This window comes from Carcharhinus amblyrhynchos, unplaced genomic scaffold (genome assembly GCF_965287045.1).
Source record: "Carcharhinus amblyrhynchos unplaced genomic scaffold, sCarAmb.v2.hapA scaffold_45, whole genome shotgun sequence".
Taxonomy (NCBI): Eukaryota; Metazoa; Chordata; class Chondrichthyes; order Carcharhiniformes; family Carcharhinidae; genus Carcharhinus; species Carcharhinus amblyrhynchos.
Genome location: NW_027649786.1, coordinates 888281 through 910358, shown reverse-complemented (window position 1 = coordinate 910358; position 22078 = coordinate 888281). Strand labels below are relative to the sequence as shown.

At 47.6% G+C, this 22078-nt stretch overlaps 1 protein-coding gene across 1 annotated transcript in view; it reads left to right on the top strand.

The window, feature by feature from the left end:
* LOC145337233 (butyrophilin subfamily 1 member A1-like) overlaps window positions 1–19634 on the top strand; it is a 77758-nt gene extending 58124 nt beyond the window's left edge. Inside the window, exon 8 of the mRNA XM_080182024.1 lies at window positions 19057–19634. Coding sequence (XP_080038150.1) covers window positions 19057–19634 — 578 coding nt within the window. The remainder of the gene's footprint in view (window positions 1–19056) is intronic.
* Window positions 19635–22078: the final 2444 nt, after the last annotated feature.

The window sequence follows — 22078 nt, the reverse complement described above, 5'->3', positions numbered from 1 at the left end:
CTGTCCAAGTTTTTCTTGAATGTTAAAAGTAACCCCGCATTTACTTTATCCGGCAGCTCATTCCACACTCCCACCACTCTCTGCGTGAAGAAGCCCCCACTAATATTCCCTTTAAACTTTTCTCCTTTCACCCTTAATCTATGCCCTCTGGTTTTTAGCTCCCCCAGCCTCAGTGGAAAAAGCCTGTTTGCATTCAGTCTGTCTACACCCATCAAAATCTTATACACCTCTATCAAATCTCCCCTCATTCTTCTATGCTCTAGGGAATAAAGTCCTAACCCATTTAATCTCTCTCTGTAACTCAGCAAAGCAAAACTAACAAAGATTATCGGGGGTGGGTGGGCAGGAATGTGGAGCTGAGACCATAATCAGATCAACAATGATCTTATTGAATAGCAGAGCAAGTTCGAGGGGCTGAATGGCCTCCTGTTCCTAATCCGTATGTTTGTTTGTTCAGAACACCATTCCATTACATTTACCAACATTTTGAAGCATATTGTGATCCTTTGCTTTTCTCTGTATTTTTCTGTTTTTTATTTTATAGAACATAAGAAATAGGAGCAGGAGTAGGCCATCTAGCCCTTGAGCCTGCTCCGCCATTCAACAAGATCATGGCTGATCTGAAGTGGATCAGTTCCACTTTCCCGCTTTCTCCCCATAACCCTTAATTCCCTTGTCTATCAGAAACCTATCTACCCGAGACTTAAATATATTCAGCGAGGTAGCCTGCACCACTTCAATGGGCAGAGAATTCCAGAGACTCACCACCCTTTGAGTGAAGAAGTTCCTCCTCAACTCTGTTCTAAACTGCTCCCCCGCCTGCCCCCGCTTATTTTGAGGCTGTGCCCTCTAGTTCTGCTATCCTTTCTAAGTGGGAAGAATCTCTCTACCTCTACCCTATCCATCCCCTTGATTATCTTATATGTCTCTATAAGATCCCCCCTCAGCCTTCTAAACTCCAACGAGTACAGACCCAGTCTATTCAATCTCTCCTCATAAGCTAACCCCGTCATCTCCGGTATCAGCCCAGTGAACCTTCTCTGCACTCCCTCCAAGGCCAATATATCCTTCCACAAGTGCAGCGACCAAAACTGCACACAGTACTCCAGTTGTGGCCTCACCAGTACCCTGTACAGTTGCAGCAAGACCTCTCTACTTTTATATTCTATCCCCCTTGCTATAAAGGCCAACATTCCATTCGCCTTCTTGATCACCTGCTGCACCTGCAGACTGGGTTTTTGCGATTCATGCACAAGGACCCCCAGGTCCCTCTGCACCGTAGCATGCTGCAGCTTTTCACCCTTTAAATAGTAATCCCTCCTCCTATTATTTCTACCAAAGTGGATAACCTCACACTTGCTAACATTATACTCCATCTGCCAGGTCCTCGCCCACTCGCTCAGCCTATCCAGATCTTTCTGCAGACTTTCCGCGCTTCCACGCAATTTGCTTTTCCACTCATCTTCGTGCCATCAGCAAATTTCGTTCCCCTACACTCAGCCCCCTCCTCCAGATCATCTATGTAAATGGTAAACAGTTGAGGCCCCAGCACCAAACCCTGCAGCACTCCACTAGTCACCAACTGCCAACCAGAATAGCACCCATTGATTCCAACTCTCTGCTTTCTATTAGACAGCCAATCCTCTATCCACGCTAACACCTTACCCCCAACTCCCTGCACCCTAACCTTTTGCAGCAACTTTTGTGACGCACCTCAACAAACGCCTTTTGGAAATCTAAAAACACCACATCCACCAGTTCCCCTCTGTCTACTGCACTAGTCACATCCTCATAGAAATCCAATAAATTCGTTAAACACGACTTCCCCTTCACGAATCCGTGCTGCGTCTGCTTGATCAAACTGTTCTTTTCTAGGTGCCTCGCTATTTCTTCTTTGATGACGGATTCTAGCATTTTTCCAACTACGGACATTAAACTAACCAGCCTATAATTCCCTGCCTTTTGTCTGCTACCTTTTTTTAAACAGCAGCGTAACATTAGCCATTTTCCAATCTTCTGGCACTTCCCCGGAGTCATGATGTGGGTATGCCGGCGTTGGACTGGCGTTGGACTGGGAACTCTCCATTCACCTGACGAAGAGGCTGTCCCCTCGAAAGCTTGTGAGAATATTATCAAATAAATAGGTTGGACTAAAACCTGGTGTTGTCAGACTTTTTACTGTACTTCCCCGGAGTCCAGTGAATAGTTACTAATGCGTCCGTATCACCTCTGCCATTTCTTTCAGAACCCTGGGATGCATTCCATCCGGTCCCGGGGACTTGTCTACCTTCAGTCCCATTCGTCTATCAAGCACTACCTCTCTAGTGACAGTAATCACATTAAGGACCTTATCTCCTACCATCCTTTAATATCCGGCAAGCTATTTGTGTCCTCCTCCGTGAAGACCGACACAAAAAAACTTATTTAAAGCCTCAGCCATTTCCTCATCACCCACCGCTAAATCCCCCCCTCTTGTCCTCCAAGGGTCCAACATTCACTCTAGCCAGTCTCCTCCTCTTTATATATTTGTAAAAACTTTCACTTTTTTTTTATATTTAGAGCTAGTTTAGCTTCATATTCTATCTTTCCTTTCTTTATCGCTTTCTTAGTCATTCTTTGTTGTTTTTTAAATCTTTCCCAATCTTCTAATTGCCCACTATTTTTAGCCGCTCTGTACGCATTGGCTTTTAATTTAATGCTCTCCTTTATTTCCTTCGATAACCACGGCTGGTTATCCCTTCTCCTCCAGTCCTTCTTTACCATCTGAATATATTTCTGCTGAGAACCGAAAAAGATCTCCTTAAAAATCCTCCCCTGTTCCACAGCCGTCCTACCAACCAATCTGTGCCCCCAATCTACATTCACCAATTCCGCTCTCATCCTATCATATTCCCCTCTGTTCAAACAGAGGACACAGGTTCGGGATCCTACTTTCTCATCCTCCATCTGCATCAGAAATTCAACCATACTATGATCACTCGTCCCAAGAGGATCCCTCACAAGAAGATCCCTAATTCTACCTGCCTCGTTACACAGTACCAGATCTAAGATAGCTCACTCCCTCGTAGGTTCCGTGACAAACTGTTCAAGGAAATTATCCCCACAGCGTTCCAAGGACTCTTCCTCAAGCCCACCGCATCCAACTTGGGTCATCCAATCAATATGCAGATTAAAATCCCCCTAAATTATAGCCGCTCTGTTTCTGCACGCATCAATTATTTGTTTGTTTATAGCCCGCTCCACCTCAAAGTTGTTATTTGGGGGCCTATAGACCACACCCACCAGTGTCTTCCTCCCCTTACTATCCCTTATCTCCACCCACAACGATTCCACATTTTGCTCTTTGGAGCCGATATCTTCTCTTACTACCGCCCTGATATTATCCTTTATTAACAGAGCTACCCCACCCGCTTTTTCCTCCCGTCTATCCTTCCTAAACACCTGATACCCCTGGATATTCAGTTCCCAGTCCCTGTCACCCTGCAACCACGTTTCCGTAATGGCCACTAGCTCATATCCATTTGTGCTGATTTGCGCCATCAGCTCATTGACTTTGTTCTGAATGCTTCGTGCATTCAGGTAAAGTGTCTTTATACCAGCCTTTATCTGAACCTTATTTATAGAAACGTTACTAACCTCTCTCTCATGCCCCCTACTCCTTTAATTAGCGGAACATCCTCAACATTTACCTGCTCCCGTACCCTCCCCTTTAGATTTTGTAATTCCCCCCTCCCGCCCCGCCACCTCCCCCAATTAGTTTAAAGCCCTATCTACAGTCCTAGTTATACGATTTGCCAAGACTCTGGTCCCAGCATGATTCGGACGAAGACCATCCCATCTGAACAGGTCCCATCTGCCCCAATACTGGTGCCAAAGCCCCCTAAATTCAAACCCATTCCTCCCAAACCAATCCTTGAGCCACACATTCATCTCCTTAATCCTATTTACCCTGCGCCAATTTGTGCGTGGTTCAGGTAGTAATCCACAGATAACCACCTTGTCGGTTCTGCTTTTTAATTTGGTTCCCAGATTATCATACTCCCTCTGCAGATCCTTAGTTCCTATTTTGCCTGTGTCATTGGCACCCACATGAACCATGATGACCGGATTCTCACCCTCCCACTCCAGGTTCTTCTGCAGCCCAGCTGAGACATCCTGGACCCGAGCACCAGGCAGACAACACACCCTTCGGTATTCTTTATCATTGTCACAAAGGACTGTGTCTATGCTCCTAACTACACTATCCCCAATTACCACTAATTCCTCTTTACTTCTTCTGCTTTGACCTCTGTCTGCACCACTGTACCGTGGGCAGTTTGCTCGTCCACCTTGCAGTCCTCATTCTTGTCCACACTGGGAGCAAGAATCTCAAACCTGTTGTGCAGATTCAGGGGCTGAGGCTTTTGGGTCCCCCCCTCCTTCCTCCCCTCAGCAACCCCCCTCCCTCCCTTCAGCAACCCCCTCTTGTTCCTGACTCTCAGAGTTTATCAGTTTAGAGGGTGAGACTTTCTCTTGTAACCCATTATCCAGGTTACACTCCCCCTCCCTGATGAGCCTCAGTGTCTGAAGCTCAGAGTTCAGCTTGTCTACTTTGAGCTGGAGCTCTTCAAGCAACCAGCACTTACTGCAGACATGGTCACTGGGAAGGACCTTGGGGTCCACCAGCTCCCACATCATACAGAAACAGCACATCACATTTCCCTCCATCTCAGTCACCGAGTGTATTCTAAACCCAAAGAATTTAAACTTACCTTGCCCTTTTCGCCCAAGCCCTGTGAGCCAAAGCCCTTACAGCTCACTCTGCTCCCTTCTCACTCCGCTGACCTGTAACTACCCTGCCCTCTGAAGTAGGCGAGCAAACCGCTCTGTTAGATAAAACTGCTTAAAAAAAAGTTTCAAAGCTTTGAAACTGGACGGATTACCCAGCATCGACTGGGCACCAGAACCAGAAATGATAACACTGTCAACCCTGCAAAGTCCTCACAAACATCTGGGATTAGTGTGAGAATTGCGAGAGCTGTCTCACAGACTGGTCAAGCAACAGTCATACTTATGGAACCATACGTTACTGACAATGTCCCAGACACTGGGGAGGCAGTGGTATAGTGACATTATCACAGGACTGGTAATCCAGAAACCCAGGGGGATCTGGGTTCAAACCATGGCAGAGAGTGATATTTAAATTCAAACAAAAAATCTGGAATTAAAAGTCTAACGATGACCATGAAATCATTGTCGATTCTTGGAAAAACCCATTTGGTTCACTCCTGTCCTTAAGGGAAAGAGATCTGCCGTCCTTACCCGCTCTGGCCTACATGTGACTTCAGAGCCATAGCAATGTAGTTGACTCTTAACTGCCTCTCCAAAATGGCCAAGCAAGCCACTCAGTTCAAGGGCAGTTAAGGATGGGCCACAAATGTTGTCCCAGCCAGTGACGTCCTCTTCCCATAAATTAATTTAAAATACAATCCCCATCCCTGGATATGTCCTGTTCCACTGGCAGGACAGACCCGGCAAAGGTAACACATTCAGGAGGAATTTGCACTGACAATCCTCAACATTGACTCTGAGCCCCATGTAGTCTCATAGCATCAGGTCACACACAGGAAAGAAAATCTCTTGTGCAAGGAAACTTGTGCTCCAAATGTACCACCCCAGCCCACCCCTCTCAGCTGGTGAATCAGTACTCCCCCATGTTGAACACCACTTGGGGTAGCACTGAAAGTGGCAAGGGGCAAAATGTACTCTGGGTGGGCTCTTCAATGTCCATCACCAAGTGGCTCTGTGGTACCACCACAGTCCAGGCTAGCCTGGTCCTAAGGGGCAAAGCTGCTAGACTGGGACAGGTGGTGAGGGAACCAACAAAAGGGAAAAACTTATTAACCTCACCCTCATCAACCTGCCTGTCGCAGCTCCAGGCATACCTGAAAGTGAGGTGTCATCCTGGTGAAACTGCAACACAGGATGACTTGCATATTAAACATCATAAGAACATAAGAAATAGGAGCAGGAGTAGGCCATCTGGCCCTTCGAGCCTGCCCCGCCATTCAATAAGATCATGGCTGATCTGAAGTGGCTCAGTTCCACATTCCCGCCCTCTCCCCATAACCGCCCTCTCCCCATAACCCTTAATCCCCTTGCCTATCAAAAACCTATCAACCCGCGTCTTAAAAATTCCAGAGATTCACCACCCTTTGAGTGAAGAAGTTCCTCCTCAACTCCGTTCTAAACTGTCCGCTCCTTATCTTGAGGCTGTGTCCTCTAGTCCTGCTGTCCTTTCTGAGCGGGAAGAATCTCTCTACCTTTACCCTATCCATCCCCTTCATTATCTTATACGTCTCTATAAGATCCCCCCTCATCCTTCTAAACTCCAACAAGTACAAACCCAGTCGATTCAACCTCTCTTCATAGTTCAACCCCCTCAACTCCGGTATCAGCCTAAGTGAACCTCCTCTGCACTCCTTCCAAGGCCAAAATATCCTTGCGCAAGTGCGGCGACCAAAACTGCATACAGTACTCCAGCTGCGGCCTCACCAGTGCCCTGTACAGTTGCAGCAAGACCTCCCTGCTTTTATATTCTATCCCCCTCCAGTTTAATTGGAATCCAATCTGCAAACACTCACTCCCTCCACCACCAACAAACAAATTTCAGCCAAGTTTACCATCTACAAGATGCACTGCAGAAACTCAGCAAGGTTCCATAGGCAACACCTTGCAAACTTCCAAAAATGAGAGGTCTCTCTTTTAAAATCGAGATAAGGAGATTATTTTTCTGAGAGTCAGTCGTCTGTATTATTTTTTCCAGAATGCATTGGAGGCTGGGTCATTGAATTTATTCTAAGCTGAATTTGATAGATTTCTGATTGACAAGGGAGTCATTATGGGGGTGGGGGTGCAGACATGAAAATAGAGTTGAGACCACAATCAGATCAGTGAGAATGTTGTTGAATGATGGAGGTGCCTCGAGGGGCTGAATGGCCTACTCCTGCTCCGGGGTCCTATACCAACTTATGTTACTTTATAGCCCTGTGTACCCATCCACAGAGTGTACAATATGTACTGAATTGATGAGACAGATAATAACAATGGCATGTGTGGAGTTGCTAACACAAAACACACATTCACAAATCTTCTTTTGAAAAAATATTATTGTTTTTACAACACTATAAAGGCTTCAGACAGGCCAGTAAAGAATCAAACACAACAGCTTCAGCACCTCTTAAATTGTGCAAATGAACACAATCACTGAAAGAATAATTTATTGTAACCACTTAAGGATGTCAATCAAGAAAAGTCAACCTTTTTGTCCAGGTGGGAAAACAGAACCCCACTGAGATAATCCTTTTGAGAGTCTGGGCTCTCAACCACTTGGACTGTAGAAACCATAATATTTTTTGAAAAGACGATTAGTGAATAGGTGTTTTATTTCTGAGCAGTTCCACTAATGTCATTGCTACTGTATGGCTCATTGATTCTGTACATAGTCTACACTGGGTTAATGGGCATTGAAGGGCCATTGAGTTCACATGGGTGGATGGGAGGAGTGAGTTGGCACTGAGATGGAATGGAGTGAGGGGTGAATGGTGGGTGCATGGAAGGATCATGGGGGCACAGCTAAGACTCTTTTACTTTATCTGTCCCCAAATCCTGACTGTAACAGGGGCCGTGGACCATAAGTGATGGAGAGACTGGCCCAACTCAACAAAAATTAGGGAGGGCTATGAGATGCCTGACTCCACAATGGATCTGGCAAGATGCAACTCGCAACCTTATCTTGTATCAGCAAAGAATTGGGGGGCCTGGGGGTTGGGCGGGGGGATGCTGTGAATGGGGCAGGAATCCCAGCATCAAATCAATGTTTTAGTTTCTTCTCAGTTCCCCTGTTGCTCTGTGTCTAGTAACTTTACCAATCTCTTAATTTATTCTGTGCATCTTTACCCAGTGATTGGGCTTTCTACAAAGTCCGCAGTTTGATCCTCAGGTGGGACATTTCCTTCTGCCAGTGAACTCATGTGGACATTCACAGCTCTTATCTTTCTGTCTGGTTTGCAACCTTTTGTAGATGTTTCACTGCTGCCTTTCCCGTAATTTAACTGAATACCAGCTGTTTGGATAGTCAGCGTCTTCATATCTCTGCTCCTGTTTCCATGTACTCTGGCAATATCTACACTCTCTGATATTCTGAACTTGTTCTTTCTAATCAGATCTTTTTATACATCAGGCTGTGTAGAATCGCAAATGAGCTGATCTCCCAACTTTCATCGCTTTCTCTGAATTTACATTTTCTGGCCACGTTTCTCAGTCTCATTCAGAAATTATCAACAGGTTCACCTCAAGATTTGAAATTCACATTGGTGAATCCATTCGTTTGACTTTGGCTGAAGATGAGTGCTGAATTGTTTTTAAGGTGAAAAGTTCTTAGCTGTGTCCCCATGCTCCTTCCATGCACCCATCATTTCCCCCCATCACTCCATTCCATCTCATGGAACATAGAACACTACAGCACAAACAGGCCCTTCGGCCCATGAGTTGCGCCGATCACATCAACACCTACCAATCTATAGACCTATCTATAACCCCCAATCCCATTAAACCCCATATACTCATCCAGAAGTCTTTTAAAAGACCCCAGCGAGTTCGCCTCCACCACCCTCCAGGCGCTCCGGTTTCCTCCCACACCCTAAAGATGCGCTCTTAGGCTGATTGGTTTTACCAAATTGGCACTATTCTCCCCTGAATCTGGCTAAGTTAGAGGTTCCATTCGTAGACACGCAGGGTAGAATAGGTGTAGGGTGATGCGGCGGCGCGGGCTCGTTGGGCCGAAGGGCCTGTTTCCCGTGCTGGGTTGTTCTTTGTTCTTTGTACCACTGACGGCACCCGATTCCATTCACTCACCACCCTCTGAGTGAAAAACTTAACCCTAACATCACTTCTGTACTTTCCTCCCCGCACCTTAAATCTGTGTCCTCTCGTCGTGACCATTTCAGCCCTGGGAAATAGCCTCTGAGAATCCACCCTATCTATTCCTCTCAACATTTTATAAACTTCTATCAGGTCGCCTCTCAACCTTCGTCTCTCCAGGGAAAAGAGTCCCAGCTCCCTCAACCTAACTTCATTAGGGATGCCTCCCAGTCCAGGCAACATCCTTGTAAATCTCCTCCGTACCCTTTCAATAGCTTCTACGTCTTTCCTATAGTGAGGCGACCAGAACTGTGCACAGTCCTCCAAATGAGGCCTGACTAGGGTCTTATAAAGTTGCAGCATTACCTCCCGACTCCTAAACTCAATCCCTCGATTAATGAAGGCCAGTGCACCATACGCCTTCTCAATGCCAAGTCACTCCTCCCATCCACCCATGTGAACTCAATGGCCCTTCAATGCCCATTAACCCAGTGTAGACTATGTACAGAATCAATGAGCCATACAGTAGCAATGACAGACAGGGAACTCCTCACTCATCTTCCAGTTGCTGGGAAGATGAATCCTTTCTGTCCTGCCCATAAAGGATGTAGCTGACCCTTTCCTCTTCACTATAGTGTCTTTTAGAAACTTACTGCATGTCAATCTGCACAAAACAAAATTTCACAAAGGTCTCCAACAACATCATCAGCCTCCCATTTCATCCTGATCTGAAGCTGTGAGCTCATTGCTGTGGCAGTAATCATTTCATTCTCCTGCACTTCAGTCAGTTTGTTCTCTCTGCTATGAATTCAAGTTGATTTTTCTCAATCTAATTCAACATTCATTTTGTTTATACTGATTGAGTTTTACTCACACACTCTGGCTGCCATCTTATGGTTCCCAGAATCTGAAAGAATTACACTTTGTCTCAGCTCCAATATTTGAGTTTAAAAGTGTATTTCTCCTGATCTCTGTGTGTGTCACTGTCACTTTGGTACACTGACTGTCAGACAGTAGTGAGTGACGTGGTATTCTGGATAAGCATGTTTACCGAGGTGTTAAAATATAAGAACATCAGAAATAGAAGCAGGAGTAGGCCATCTAGCCCCTTGAGCCTGCTCTGCCATTCAGTAAGATCATGGCTGTTCTGATAGTGGGTTCAGTTCCACTTACCCACCTGCTCCCCATAACCCTTAAATCCCTTATTGGATAAAAATCTGTCTGTGACTTAAATACATTTAACGAGGTAGCCTCTACTGGAGTTCTATGAGGATGTGTCTAGGGCGGTGGATAGAGGAGAGCCGGTGGATGTGGTCTTTCTGGATTTTCAGAAGGCGTTTGATAAGGTACCTCACAAGAGGTTACTGCAGAAGGTCAGAGGACATGGAGTTGGGGGTAGGGTGTTAGCGTGGATAGAGGATTGGTTGTCAAATAGGAGGCAGAGAGTGGGGGTCAATGGGTGCTATTCGGATTGGCGAATGGTGACTAGTGGAGTGCCCCAGGGGTCGGTGCTGGGGCCTCAGCTATTTACCATTTATATAGATGATCTGGAGGAGGGAACCGAGTGTAGGGTGTCGAAATTTGCTGATGACACCAAGATTGGGGGAAAGGCAAATTGTGCGGAGGGTGTGGAGAGTCTGCAGAAGGATCTAGATAGGCTGGGCGAATGGGCCAGGAAATGGCAAATGGAATTTAATGTTGGCAAGTGTGAGGTGGTCCACTTTGGTAGGAAGAATGGTAGGAAGGACTATTACTTACGTGGCGAAAAACTGCAGCAGGTGACGGTGCAGAGGGACCTCGGGGTCCTTGTGCATGAGTCGCAAAAACCCAGCCTGCAGGTGCAGCAGGTAGTCAGGAAGGCGAATGGGATGCTGGCCTTCATAGTGAGGGGGATTGAATATAAAAGTAGGGAGGTCTTGCTGCAGCTGTATAGGGCATTGGTGAGGCCGCAGCTGGAGTACTGTGTGCAGTTTTGGGCGCCGCACCTGCGCAAGGATATTTTGGCCTTGGAGGGAGTGCAGAGGAGGTTTACTAGGCTGATACCGGAGTTGAGGGGGTTGAGCTATGAGGAGAGGCTGAATAAACTAGGCTTGTACTCGTTAGAGTTTAGAAGAATGAGGGGAGATCTCATTGAGACGTATAAGATGATGAATGGGATGGATAGGATAGAGGTGGAGAGACTCTTCCCGCTCAAAAAAGACAGTAGGACTAGGGGGCACAGCCTCAAGATAAAGGGGGGGCGGTTTAGAACGGAGTTGAGGAGGAACTTCTTCACTCAAAGGGTGGTGAATATCTGGAATTCTCTGCCCGTTGAAGTGGTGGAGGCTGCCTCGCTAAATATTTTTAAGAAGCGGGTTGATGGGTTTTTGATAAGAGAGGGGATTAAGGGTTATGGGGAGAGGGCGGGAAAGTGGAACTGAGCCACGACAGATCAGCCATGATCTTATTGAATGGCGGGGCAGGCTCGAAGGGCCAGATGGCCTACTCCTGCTCCTATTTCTTATGTTCTTACTGCTTCACTGGGCAGAGAATTCCAAAGATTCACTACCCTCTGAGAGAAGAAGTTCCTCCTCAACTCTGTTCTAAATTAACTCCCCTGTATTTTGAGGCTATGTCCCCTAGGTCTTGTTTCCATTGTAAGTGGAAATAACCTCATTGCTTCTACCCTGTCTAGCCCCTTCATTATCTTATATGTCTCTATAAGATCTCCCCTGAACCTTCTAAACTCCAAAGAGTACAAGCCCAGACTACTCAATCTCTCCACATAAGCTAACACCCTCATCTCCGGAATCAACCTGGTGAACCTTCTCTTTACTCTCTGCAAAGCTAATATATCCTTTCTTAAATAAGGGGACCAAAATTATACACAATACTCGAAGTGCGGCCTCACCAGTGCCCTGTACAGCTGCAGCATGACCTCCCTGCTTTTATATTCTATCCCCCTCGAGATAAAGGCCAAAATTCCATTCGCCTTCTTGATCACCTGCTGCACCTGCAAACTGAGTTTTTATGATTCATGCACAAGGACCCCCAGGTCCCTCTGCACAGTAGCATGTTGTAATTTTTCACTATTTAAATAATAGTCCATTTTACGATTATTCCTTCCAAAGTGGATAACCTCACACTTACCAACATTATACTCCGTCTGCCAGATCCTTGCCCACTCACTTAGCCTATCCAAATCTCTCTGCAGACTTTGTGTCTTCCACGCAATTTGCTTTCCCACTCATCTTTGTATCATTTGCAAACTTTGTTACCCTACACTCGGTCCCCTCCTCCAGATTGTCTGTGTATATGGTAAATAGTTGAGGCCCCAGCACTGATCCCTGCGGAATGCCACTAGTCACTGCCAACCAGAAAAGCACCTATTTATTCCAACTCTCTGCTTTCTGGTAGATAGCCGATCCTCAATCCACGCTAACACTTTACCCCCAACTCCGTGTACCTTTATCTTATGCAGCAACCTTTTATGAGGCACCTTATCGAATGCCTTCTGGAAATCTAACTACACCACGTTCACCGGTTTCCCTCAGTCAACTGCACTCGTTATATCCTCAAAAAATTCCAGTAAATTACTCAAACATGACTTTCCCTTCATGAATCCATGCTGCGTCTGCTTGATTGAACCATTTTTTTCCAGGTGTCCTGCTATTTCTGCCTTAATGATAGATTCCAGCATTTCCCCAACTACAGATGTTAAGCTAACCCGCCTGTAGTTACCTGCCTTTTGTCTACCTCCTTTTTTAAACAGTGGCGTTACATTCGCTGTTTTCCAATCAGCTGGCACCTCCCCAGAGTCCAGTGAATTTTGATAAATTACAACTCATGCATTTGCTATTACTTCTGCCATTTCTTTTAATACCCTGGGATGCATTCCATCCAGACCAGGGGACTTGTCTACCTTTTGTCCCATTAGCCTACCGAGCACTACCTCTTTAGTAATAGTGATTGTTTTAAGGTCCTCACCTCCCTACAGTCCCATGACCATCAATTATTGGTATGTTATTTGTGTCCTCCGCTGTGAAGACCGATACAAAAAACTTCTTTAAGGCCTCGGCCATTTCCTCGTTTCCCATTATTAAATCTCGTCTTCTAAGGGACCAACATTTACTTTAGCCACTCTTTTCCGTTTTATATATTTGTAAAACCTTTTACTATCAGTTTTTATATTTTGTGCTACTTTCCTTTCATAATCTATCTTTCCTTTCTTTATTGATTAGTAATTCTTTGTTGTTTTTTAAAGCTTTCCCAATCTTCTAGTTCCCCACTAATTTTGGCCACTCTGTATGCATTGGTTTTTAATTTGATACTTTCCTTTATTTCCTTAGTTATCCATGGCTGGTTATCCCTTTTTATACATTCCTTTTTCACTGGAATATATTTTTGCTAGCTACTGAGAAAAATCTCCTTAAAAATCCTCCACTGTTCCTCAACTGTCCCACCAATTAGTCTGTGTTCCCAGTCTACATTAGCCAACTCCGCCCTCATCCTATTGTAATCCCCCTTGTTCAAGCAGAGGACACTGGTTTGGGACGCTACTTTCTCACCCTCCATCTGTATTAGAAATATTGTGATCACTCATTCCAAGAGGATCCCTCACAAGGAGATCATTAATTTTACCTGTCTCATTACACAGGACCAGATCCAAGATAGCTTGCTCCCTCGTAAGTTCTGTAACATACTGTTCGAGGAAACTATCGCGACAGCATTCTAAGAACTCTTCCTCAAGTCCACCGCATCTGACTTGAGTTGACCAACCAACATGGAGGTTAAAATCCCCCATGGTTGTTGCTGTTCCATTTTTACATGCGTCTGTTATTTGTTTGTTTATAGCCCGCCCCACCTTGAAGTTATTATTTGGGGATTATACACTACGTCCACCAGTGACTTTTTCCCCTTACTATTCCTTATCTTCACCCACACTGATTCCACATTTTGCTCCTTAGAGCTTATATCGTCTCTCACTGCTGCCCTGATGTTATCCTTAATTAACAGAGCTACCCCACCTCCTTTTCCTTCCTGTCTGTCCTTCCGAATTGTCTGATACCCCTGGATTCCCAGTCCTGGTCACCCTGCAACCATGTTTCGTAATGGCCACTGATTTGTGCTGTCAACTCATTCACTTTGTTTCGAATGCTGCGTACATTCAGGTAAAGTGTCTTTATGTTAGTCTTTCTTACCTGGACCCGATTTGTTAGTGCATTCCTTTGTTTGCACGCTCTGTCCCTTCCTGTCACAGACTGGTTATTCTTCCCCAGACCATCTCCCTGCACTGTGTTGACACCTTCCTTCTCCTGCCTGTCACCTTTTTGACTCTGCCTGAGGTTAGATTCCTGCCACCTTCTATACTCTCTGTTCTACTACGTGCTCTGGAAACTTTACAAACCTCTCCTGAGCCCTCGGCTCCTTTAACTAGTTGAAAGTCCTCATCATTAACCTGCATTCCTACCCTCTCCTTTACCTTTGATTTTCTAATTCTCCAAACAACTGAACTCTCCCCCCCACTATTTAGTTTAAAGCCTTATCTACAGCCCTAGTTATACGATTCGCCAGGACTCTGGTCCCAGCACGATTCAGATGAAGACCATCCCATCGGAACAGGTCCCCTCTTCCCCAGTACTGGTGCCAATGTCCCATGAATTCAAACCCATTCCTCCCACACCAATCTTTGAGCCACGTATTTACCTCCTTAATCTTATTGACCTTGTGCCAATTCGCTCGTGGCTCAGGTAGCAATCCAGAGATTATTACCATTTTGGTTCTGCTTTTTAATTTTGCTCCTTGCTTTTCATATTCCCTCAGTAGAACCTCTGTTCCTGTTCTACCTGTGTCGTTGGTACCTATGTGGACCACAACTGGATTTTTACCCTCCCACTCCAAGTTCCTCTGCAGCCCAGATGAGATATCCTGAACCCAAGCACCAGGCAAGCAACACAACCTTCGGGATTCTCGATCCTGGTCACAGAGAACTGTGTCAATGCCCCGAACTATACTATCCCCAATTACAACTACATTTCTTTTTTCTCCCCCCACTTGAACGGCTCCCTGTACCACGATGCTGTGGTCAGTTTGCTCATCCTCCCTGCAGTCCCCGTTCCTGTCCACACAGACAGCAAGAATCTCAAACCTGTTGGACAGGTTCAGGGACTGAGTTTCCTGGAACTCTACCTCCTGGATCCCTCTACCTGCCTCATTCGCAGCCACACCCTCTTGTCCCTGACCACTGGCTGAATTCAAGTTATTTAGTCTAAGGGGTGTGACTGCTTCCTGAAACACAGCGTCCAGGTAACTCTCCCCCTCCCTGATGTGTCGCAGTGTCCGAAGCTCAGAATCCAGCTCATCAACCCTGAGCCGGAGTTCCTCACACAACCAACACTTACTGCAGACATGCTCACTGGGAACCACAATGGGGTCCGCCAGCTCCCACATCATGCAGGAACAACACATCACCTGACCCTCCATCCTTATTTTATTTACTTAGTTTTTAAGTTTAACTAAGAACTAAACCTACCCTGCCTCACCCGTTTCTGCCTAAGCCCATTGAACCAAAGCCCTTCAGCCCTCACTCTGCTATCTGCTCACTCCACTGTCCGCTAACGATGCTGCCCGCTGGATAGTGCGGTCTGCTTTTTAAACCTCCCGCGTGCTTAAAAAAGTTTTAAAATCTTTCCCAGGTCACCCCGCGGCTGGCCTACTTCCGCTTTTCACTTAAACCAGCGGAAAAAGAAACCCCGCGATAAAGTAAGGAAAAAAAGTCAATCCCTTCCCCTTTTTACTCCAGCCACACATCGCTCCTCTCTGCCTTGCTCCGGTCAAACAATGAGAATCAAAATCATTTTGGAATAAAGTAACAATATAACAACATCCTGACAGTCTTTAACATGAAGAAGGGGACAGAATCTTTCCAATATCTCCTTCATCCTCTCTCTCCCTTCAGCCGGTTTTCAGTTTCTGATGTTTATCACTGAACCTCATTTGGAGAAAGTCAGAAATGTCTTTAATCTGATATCTGTCATAAACGGTCACAGTTTTCTTTATATAAACACCGTGAATGCAATGAAAGCAAAGTGTTCTGAGAAATTCAAAACTGAATTTTGACCGAATATCTTCAAAGCTTCACAACTGAAGCTTATCTTTTATAAAAACAAACTCTCTGGTACATTTCACAACAGCAAAACTAAATTCAAGCTCTGAAAAATAACAAATTTTAAATTGGCAGCATTAAAGGAAATGAAAGAAAGAGTTAATGACTTATAGCTGTGCAGAGCAGGGTGTATACTGCCAACACACAGAGAATTTTCTGGAGACAGACTTTCATTCTGCAGACAGAAACTTTCCATCCATTCTCACACACACACACACTGAAAACAAAATCTAATTGCCTTTCGTATGAGCTTCTCCCGGATAGTTGAGATGAGCTGTGAGTTTCGGGTCATCCATTCTGTTTACCTTAATGTTTTTCCCACATTGCAGTAAAGTCCAGCTGGTTATTCTGACACTCGATCCTGTTCCTTCTGTGGTTTTTGTGTCTAACAATAGTTGGATTGGATTGTGGTGGGTCAGTAATGTAAGAGACTGGGTGTGGGTGAAAACAGTAAAATGTTTCATTGTCCAACAGCTCACTAACAGATGTCCCTCACAGGTGGAAAATCCCTTTTCCAGGTCTGCTGGGACTCTGCTCACATCGGTTCCCGGTCACAAGTGACTGTTTGTTTCCTGCAGAAGGACTTCACTGAAACTGATGTCAGTGGCTGCAGCTTCCAGATAAAAGTCCTTGTCGGGGTCCACAGCTCCCAGAGCTGGGCCAGTCTGCAAGTCCATTTTCAGTTTAATGAAAGCCTTTTCACATTTGTCATCTCAGTCCCAATACTCCCTGTTCCACTAGAGAGGCTACTGCCTTTTCCAGCTCTTTCTCCACGACCTTAAGGAAAGTCGGTTGGTTTAGCGGCTGGGACACGGGGGTGGGATGATTTTCCGCAAAAACGAAGCTCCCAACAGGCGGGAATACGGGAGATTTTCCCATCTGTTTTTTGGGCGAGTTTAGTTGAATGAATTTCCGGCACTGAGTGTATCACAGAGTCAAGGGATTTCCGTTGGTGGGGCGAGTGCACATGCACTGATTTCTCAGTCTGCCGGGAGATTGGTTGACAAGCGCATCCCCCCCTCACCTCCCCCGGTCGCCTGATGGTCAGACCCGGTATCTGTTGGCCTCCCGATGACCGGACCCGGCCTCTGATCGCCGATCCGGCACCCCGATGGCCGCCATCTCACTAAAACCCATGTCCACTTTGTCTGGAGGGGGTCCCACCCTAAAACCTAAGGGTTTGGATATCGCTCCAGCCCCTGTATCAGCTGTAAATCTTCCCAATATAGTGGATCCTCCTGTTGATCATAGGAGAGGGTGAATCTACTCCCGTGTTAGACACTCCTGTCTCAACTACCTTTCTCTCCCTCCACTATAATATCTACACATTGTCTATCACACTCATCATACCTGAGTGGACAAGGATACTCAGGCTGGGTACAGTCCCTTCCTGCTGAATTTCCCGGGACACCCTCTCCCTGGGCCACATGGACCTGACCCTGGGGAGTGTTTTCGTGCTGACACCATTTCATTCATCTGTGGGATTTCTGGAAACTCGGGGTGTTTGTCTCGGGTGTCTCTTGACTCCGAGTCCCCTGACTCTGGCCCTTCATTGGTTTCCTCCACTCTCGGACAAACTGTCCACTTCCCCCACAATTGAAACAGGTCGGGATGATCTGCTTTTCCCCGGGTTTAAAGCGCTTCCCCTCTCGCTGCCCCCTCGGTGGGGCCCCGTCATCAGTGACTGGAGTTTCCCTCCGCTGTACAAGGGGAGCCACAGGTTTTGGTGGATCAGGGGCTTCTAACAGGGGCTGCCGGACTGTCCGGTTTCTAACTCACTATCCCTCAAACTGAGGAACACTCACTTCTCCAACCAGCCCCGGGGACACGGTACAGACTAAACCACCATTGACTTGACTCTCTCGCTCTTTAATCCGTCTCTTGTATTCAGCACGGTCCAAGTGTGGCTGCTTGTTTCTGTAACAACCTGATGTTGCCTTCACTCCATCTCTCTCTCTCTGTCTCTCTCTCTGTCTCTCTCTCTGTCTCTCTCTCTGTCTCTCTCTCTCTCTGTCTCCCACTCTGTCTCTCTCTGTCTCTCTCTGTCTCTCTCTGTCTCTGTCTCTCTGTCTCAATCTGTCTCTCTCTCTGTCTCTCTCTGTCTCTCTCTCTGTCTCAATCTGTCTCTCTCTCTCTCTCTGTCTCCCACTCTGTTTCTCTGTCTGTCTCTCTCTCTGTCTGTCTCTGTCTCTGTCTGTCTCTGTCTCTGTCTGTCTCTGTCTCTCTCTCTGTCTCTCTCTCTCTCTCTGTCTCTCTCTCTCTCTGTCTCTCTCTGTGTTTCATGTCCCTGTTCTCCCAGTCCAGCTTTCTCTCTCTTGCAGCCATTGGACAGGATGGCAGGTCCCTCCGGGTCGCATCAGGACACAGGAGGGGAGGCACCTTCAGGGGTCGCATTCGTGTCACCAGCAGACGAGCCCCCCTCTCTCTGCCTGTCGCTCTGTCTCTCTCTCTGTTTCTCTTCCATTGTTTTTACAGATCCCTCATTCAGTTCTCCTGGGGCCTGGCCCCGCCCCCAATCTGACCCCGCCCCCAACCTGGCCCCGCCCCCAATCTGACCCCCGCCCCCAACCTGGCCCCGCCCCCAATCTGACCCCGCCCCCAACCTGGCCCCGCCCCCAATCTGACCCCCGCCCCCAGACTCCCTCCGGCTCCGGCCCCACCCCCAGCATTGACCCGCCCCTGACCATGCCACGCCCCCCCATTGAGGCCCTGCCCCCAGCCTGCACCCGCCCCCGAGTAGCCCCGCCCCTTACCGTGGCTCCGCCCCCAGCCGGTCTCCATTTCTCTCTCTCTCTGTAACGGGGTTTCCTCAGCCTCACTGCAGGGTGTGGTGTCCGGGTAAAACCTTCCCCCCGGGCAGTGTCTTCCCCTTTCCCCTGTGCGCTGTTTAAACTCTTCCCCGGGGGATGAATTTCTAATTCTGGATCATTGCTGATTTTCCCAATCACTAACCGGCTGTGAAAGTTACAGTGAGTCTGACTAACATTTTATCCGTGTCCATCTGTTCCCAGCTCCAGTCACCTTCGACCCTAATACAGCCCATCCTAAACTTCTCCTGTCTGAGGACCTGAGCACCGTGAGATACACCGGGAAACGGCAGCAGCTCCCCGACAATCCGGAGAGATTTGATCGCTATCTCTATGTCCTGGGATCAGAGGGATTCACATCAGGAAAACATTCCTGGGAGGTGGAGGTGGGAAACAAGACAAAGTGGAATGTGGGTGTGGCCAAGGAATCCATCAATAGGAAGGGGGACATCACCCTGAATCCAGATAACGGATACTGGACAATGAGACTGAAAGAGGGGAATAAATACTGGGCTTGTGATAAAACATGGAAACGTTTAGATCTGAGTGTGAATCCGAGAAAGATTCGAGTCTGTCTGGATTATGAGGGAGGGAAGGTGTCCTTTTATAACTCGGATAACAAGTCCCATATCTACACTTTCACTGGTACATTCACTGAGAAACTCTATCCTTATTTCTATTTAGGTAACACTGATGGGGGTAAAAACACAGAACCCCTGAAAATCTGTCCCCGGACAGTAACAATCCAGGAGGATGAGGGTTTTAACCCTTCATCCAAATAAAGACAGTTTCATGTCGGTGGGGGTGGGGGTGGGGTTTGTCCCTCTGTGGAAGAGGGGTTGGGGTCCTTCGCAGATCCTGCCCCCCTCCCATTATCACACACTGTCAGCGGGGATCGTCCATTCCTCGGGAGGGTGAGACGGATCCCTCCGGTCCGGCCTGTACCTCCCGGGGATGTGTGAGGACCCCTGCCTGAGGGAGGGCCGGAGGATCCACTCGATATAATCCAGTCACTCATCACCAAGTCGGACACACTGGAGGCTGGGACGGGCGAGGTCGATGAGGCTGATCCCACCCGGACACGGGCTGATATCCCCCAGGACCTGCTCGACCTGATCGAGGAATCGATTAAAAAGACCCCACACACTGGGTCACTGGGTGGGGGAGGGGAAGGCCCCACACACTGGGTCACTGGGTGGGGGAGGGGAAGGCCCCACACACTGGGTCACTGGGTGGGGGAGGGGAAGGCGCCACACACTGGGTCACTGGGTGGGGGAGGGGAAGGCCCCACACACTGGGTCACTGGGTGGGGGAGGGGAAGGCCCCACACACTGGGTCACTGGGTGGGGGAGGGGAAGGCGCCACACACTGGGTCACTGGGTGGGGGAGGGGAAGGCCCCACACACTGGGTCACTGGGTGGGGGAGGGGAAGGCGCCACACACTGGGTCACTGGGTGGGGGAGGGGAAGGCCTCACACACTGGGTCACTTGGTTTGCGGGGGGGTGGGGGGGTGGGGTAGGGGGAAAGCCCCCATTCTCCATCTCTGATTTTAAACCTGGGGTTGCTTGTTCTGGGGTTAGAGCTTTTCCCTCAGTCACTGTGTGACCCGGTGCCTGAGGTGGAGCGGAGCCCAGAACCACTGTCACTCTCTGACCCAGAACCTCCAGAGCAGCCCAGGGAGGGGCTCTCTGCCCTCGATCCTGGGGGTGGGATGGTGACAGAGGCTGGTATGACTGGGGTGAGGGCTGGTGGTCACTGATAGTGAGAAGACTGAGGAGGACTGGGACTTAGTGGAGGGCACCGAGGAGGATTTAGAGTCCATCGTCAGTGGGGGACTCCCCCTCATCTCCCTCAGGGGATTCTGGGAATTCCGAGCTGACAGCTCGTGGCAAAGTTCAGCTGACCCTCAACCGATGGTTGGAGCTGACGTCTCGCAGAAGGTTCACATCTTCTGTCGGGAGACTGTGAGGGGTTCAATGCGGGGACAGAAGACCAGGATCGAGGGGTGGGAGCAGGAGGTGCTCGACCTGGAGTTCACTCTGAGTTGAGGACTGAGGGGGAATAGTACCCATACTAATAATTATAGAAGTGAATAGTAGCCATATTAATAACTGTGTCAAGTGAAAGGTTAAACCACAAAAAAGCCTGCACACAGTTTAACAGCAGAGACATGCATATCAGGATAGTAAGCTGCTATTGCCAGGCAAAGGCCGAGTGTCTGAGTTACAGACCTTTCATATAAACAGAAGGGGAGGAAGATGCCTTTGTCTGGGAGAGGCCATTGAAGCAGATATTTGGAATGGGAGGATTGATTTGTGTTCTCACATTCAGACACAGCTGGAGTGTCCAAAGATAGTTGGAACAATAACCTACAATCAAAACTCAACTCTGATTGGATATTACAATTAAGCAAGCGGAATGTGATTGTGATTTGTTTCAATATCTGTATCTTATGAATGATGTAACCTTAATCTATAACTGTGAGTGGATAGAGATAACTCCTGTACATTGATTGGTATATGTTAATTACTTGTAATCAAATTTGAAACTCTAACTGCTTGTGTATTTCTAAATTCTGAACTCTGTGTCGCCTTTATCGTCTCAAGAGGGTCCAATTGCTATAGTCGTCAATAAATCATTTTGAACCATTCTGTGACTTTGTCTGGCTATTTAAGGGGAATGGTGATTATAAGTACATTAACGAGCAAAGCATCCTAGAAGCCCCACAACAAGGATCCGGCCCCGTGGAAGGTGTATGGAGAGAAGAACGGCGCTCTGAGAGAGCAGCAGATTATCGAGTTCTGTGGTGTGTTTGTGAGATCACAGATCCGGTTCCTTCAGAACCTGGACCTTGTCTCCCCATCTTCGACTCACTGGAAAAAAGGCAGCGACTCCGTAAGCAGCTCCTGGGGCTGCTTCATGATGACGGATCCCTGGTCTTGAATCGGAGAGTATCAGCGTTGAGGCCCCAGCCTACTCCCGAGCTCTCTTCTCTCTGGATCTGTCCAGTGATGATGCTGACAGAGGTTTGTGTGAGGATCTGTTGAGGGTCAGTGCAGAGGGTACCCCTTAGCCTGACTGAGCCGACCAGTGTCCCTGACCAGCTCTCGAGGGGCAAGTCCCCGGGGCTGGACAAGCTGACCATAGAGCAGGTTCTGGGATGTCCTGGGGGGTGGGCGGGGAGATTACACATGGGTCCTGAGGGAAAATCTTGTGACCGGAGAA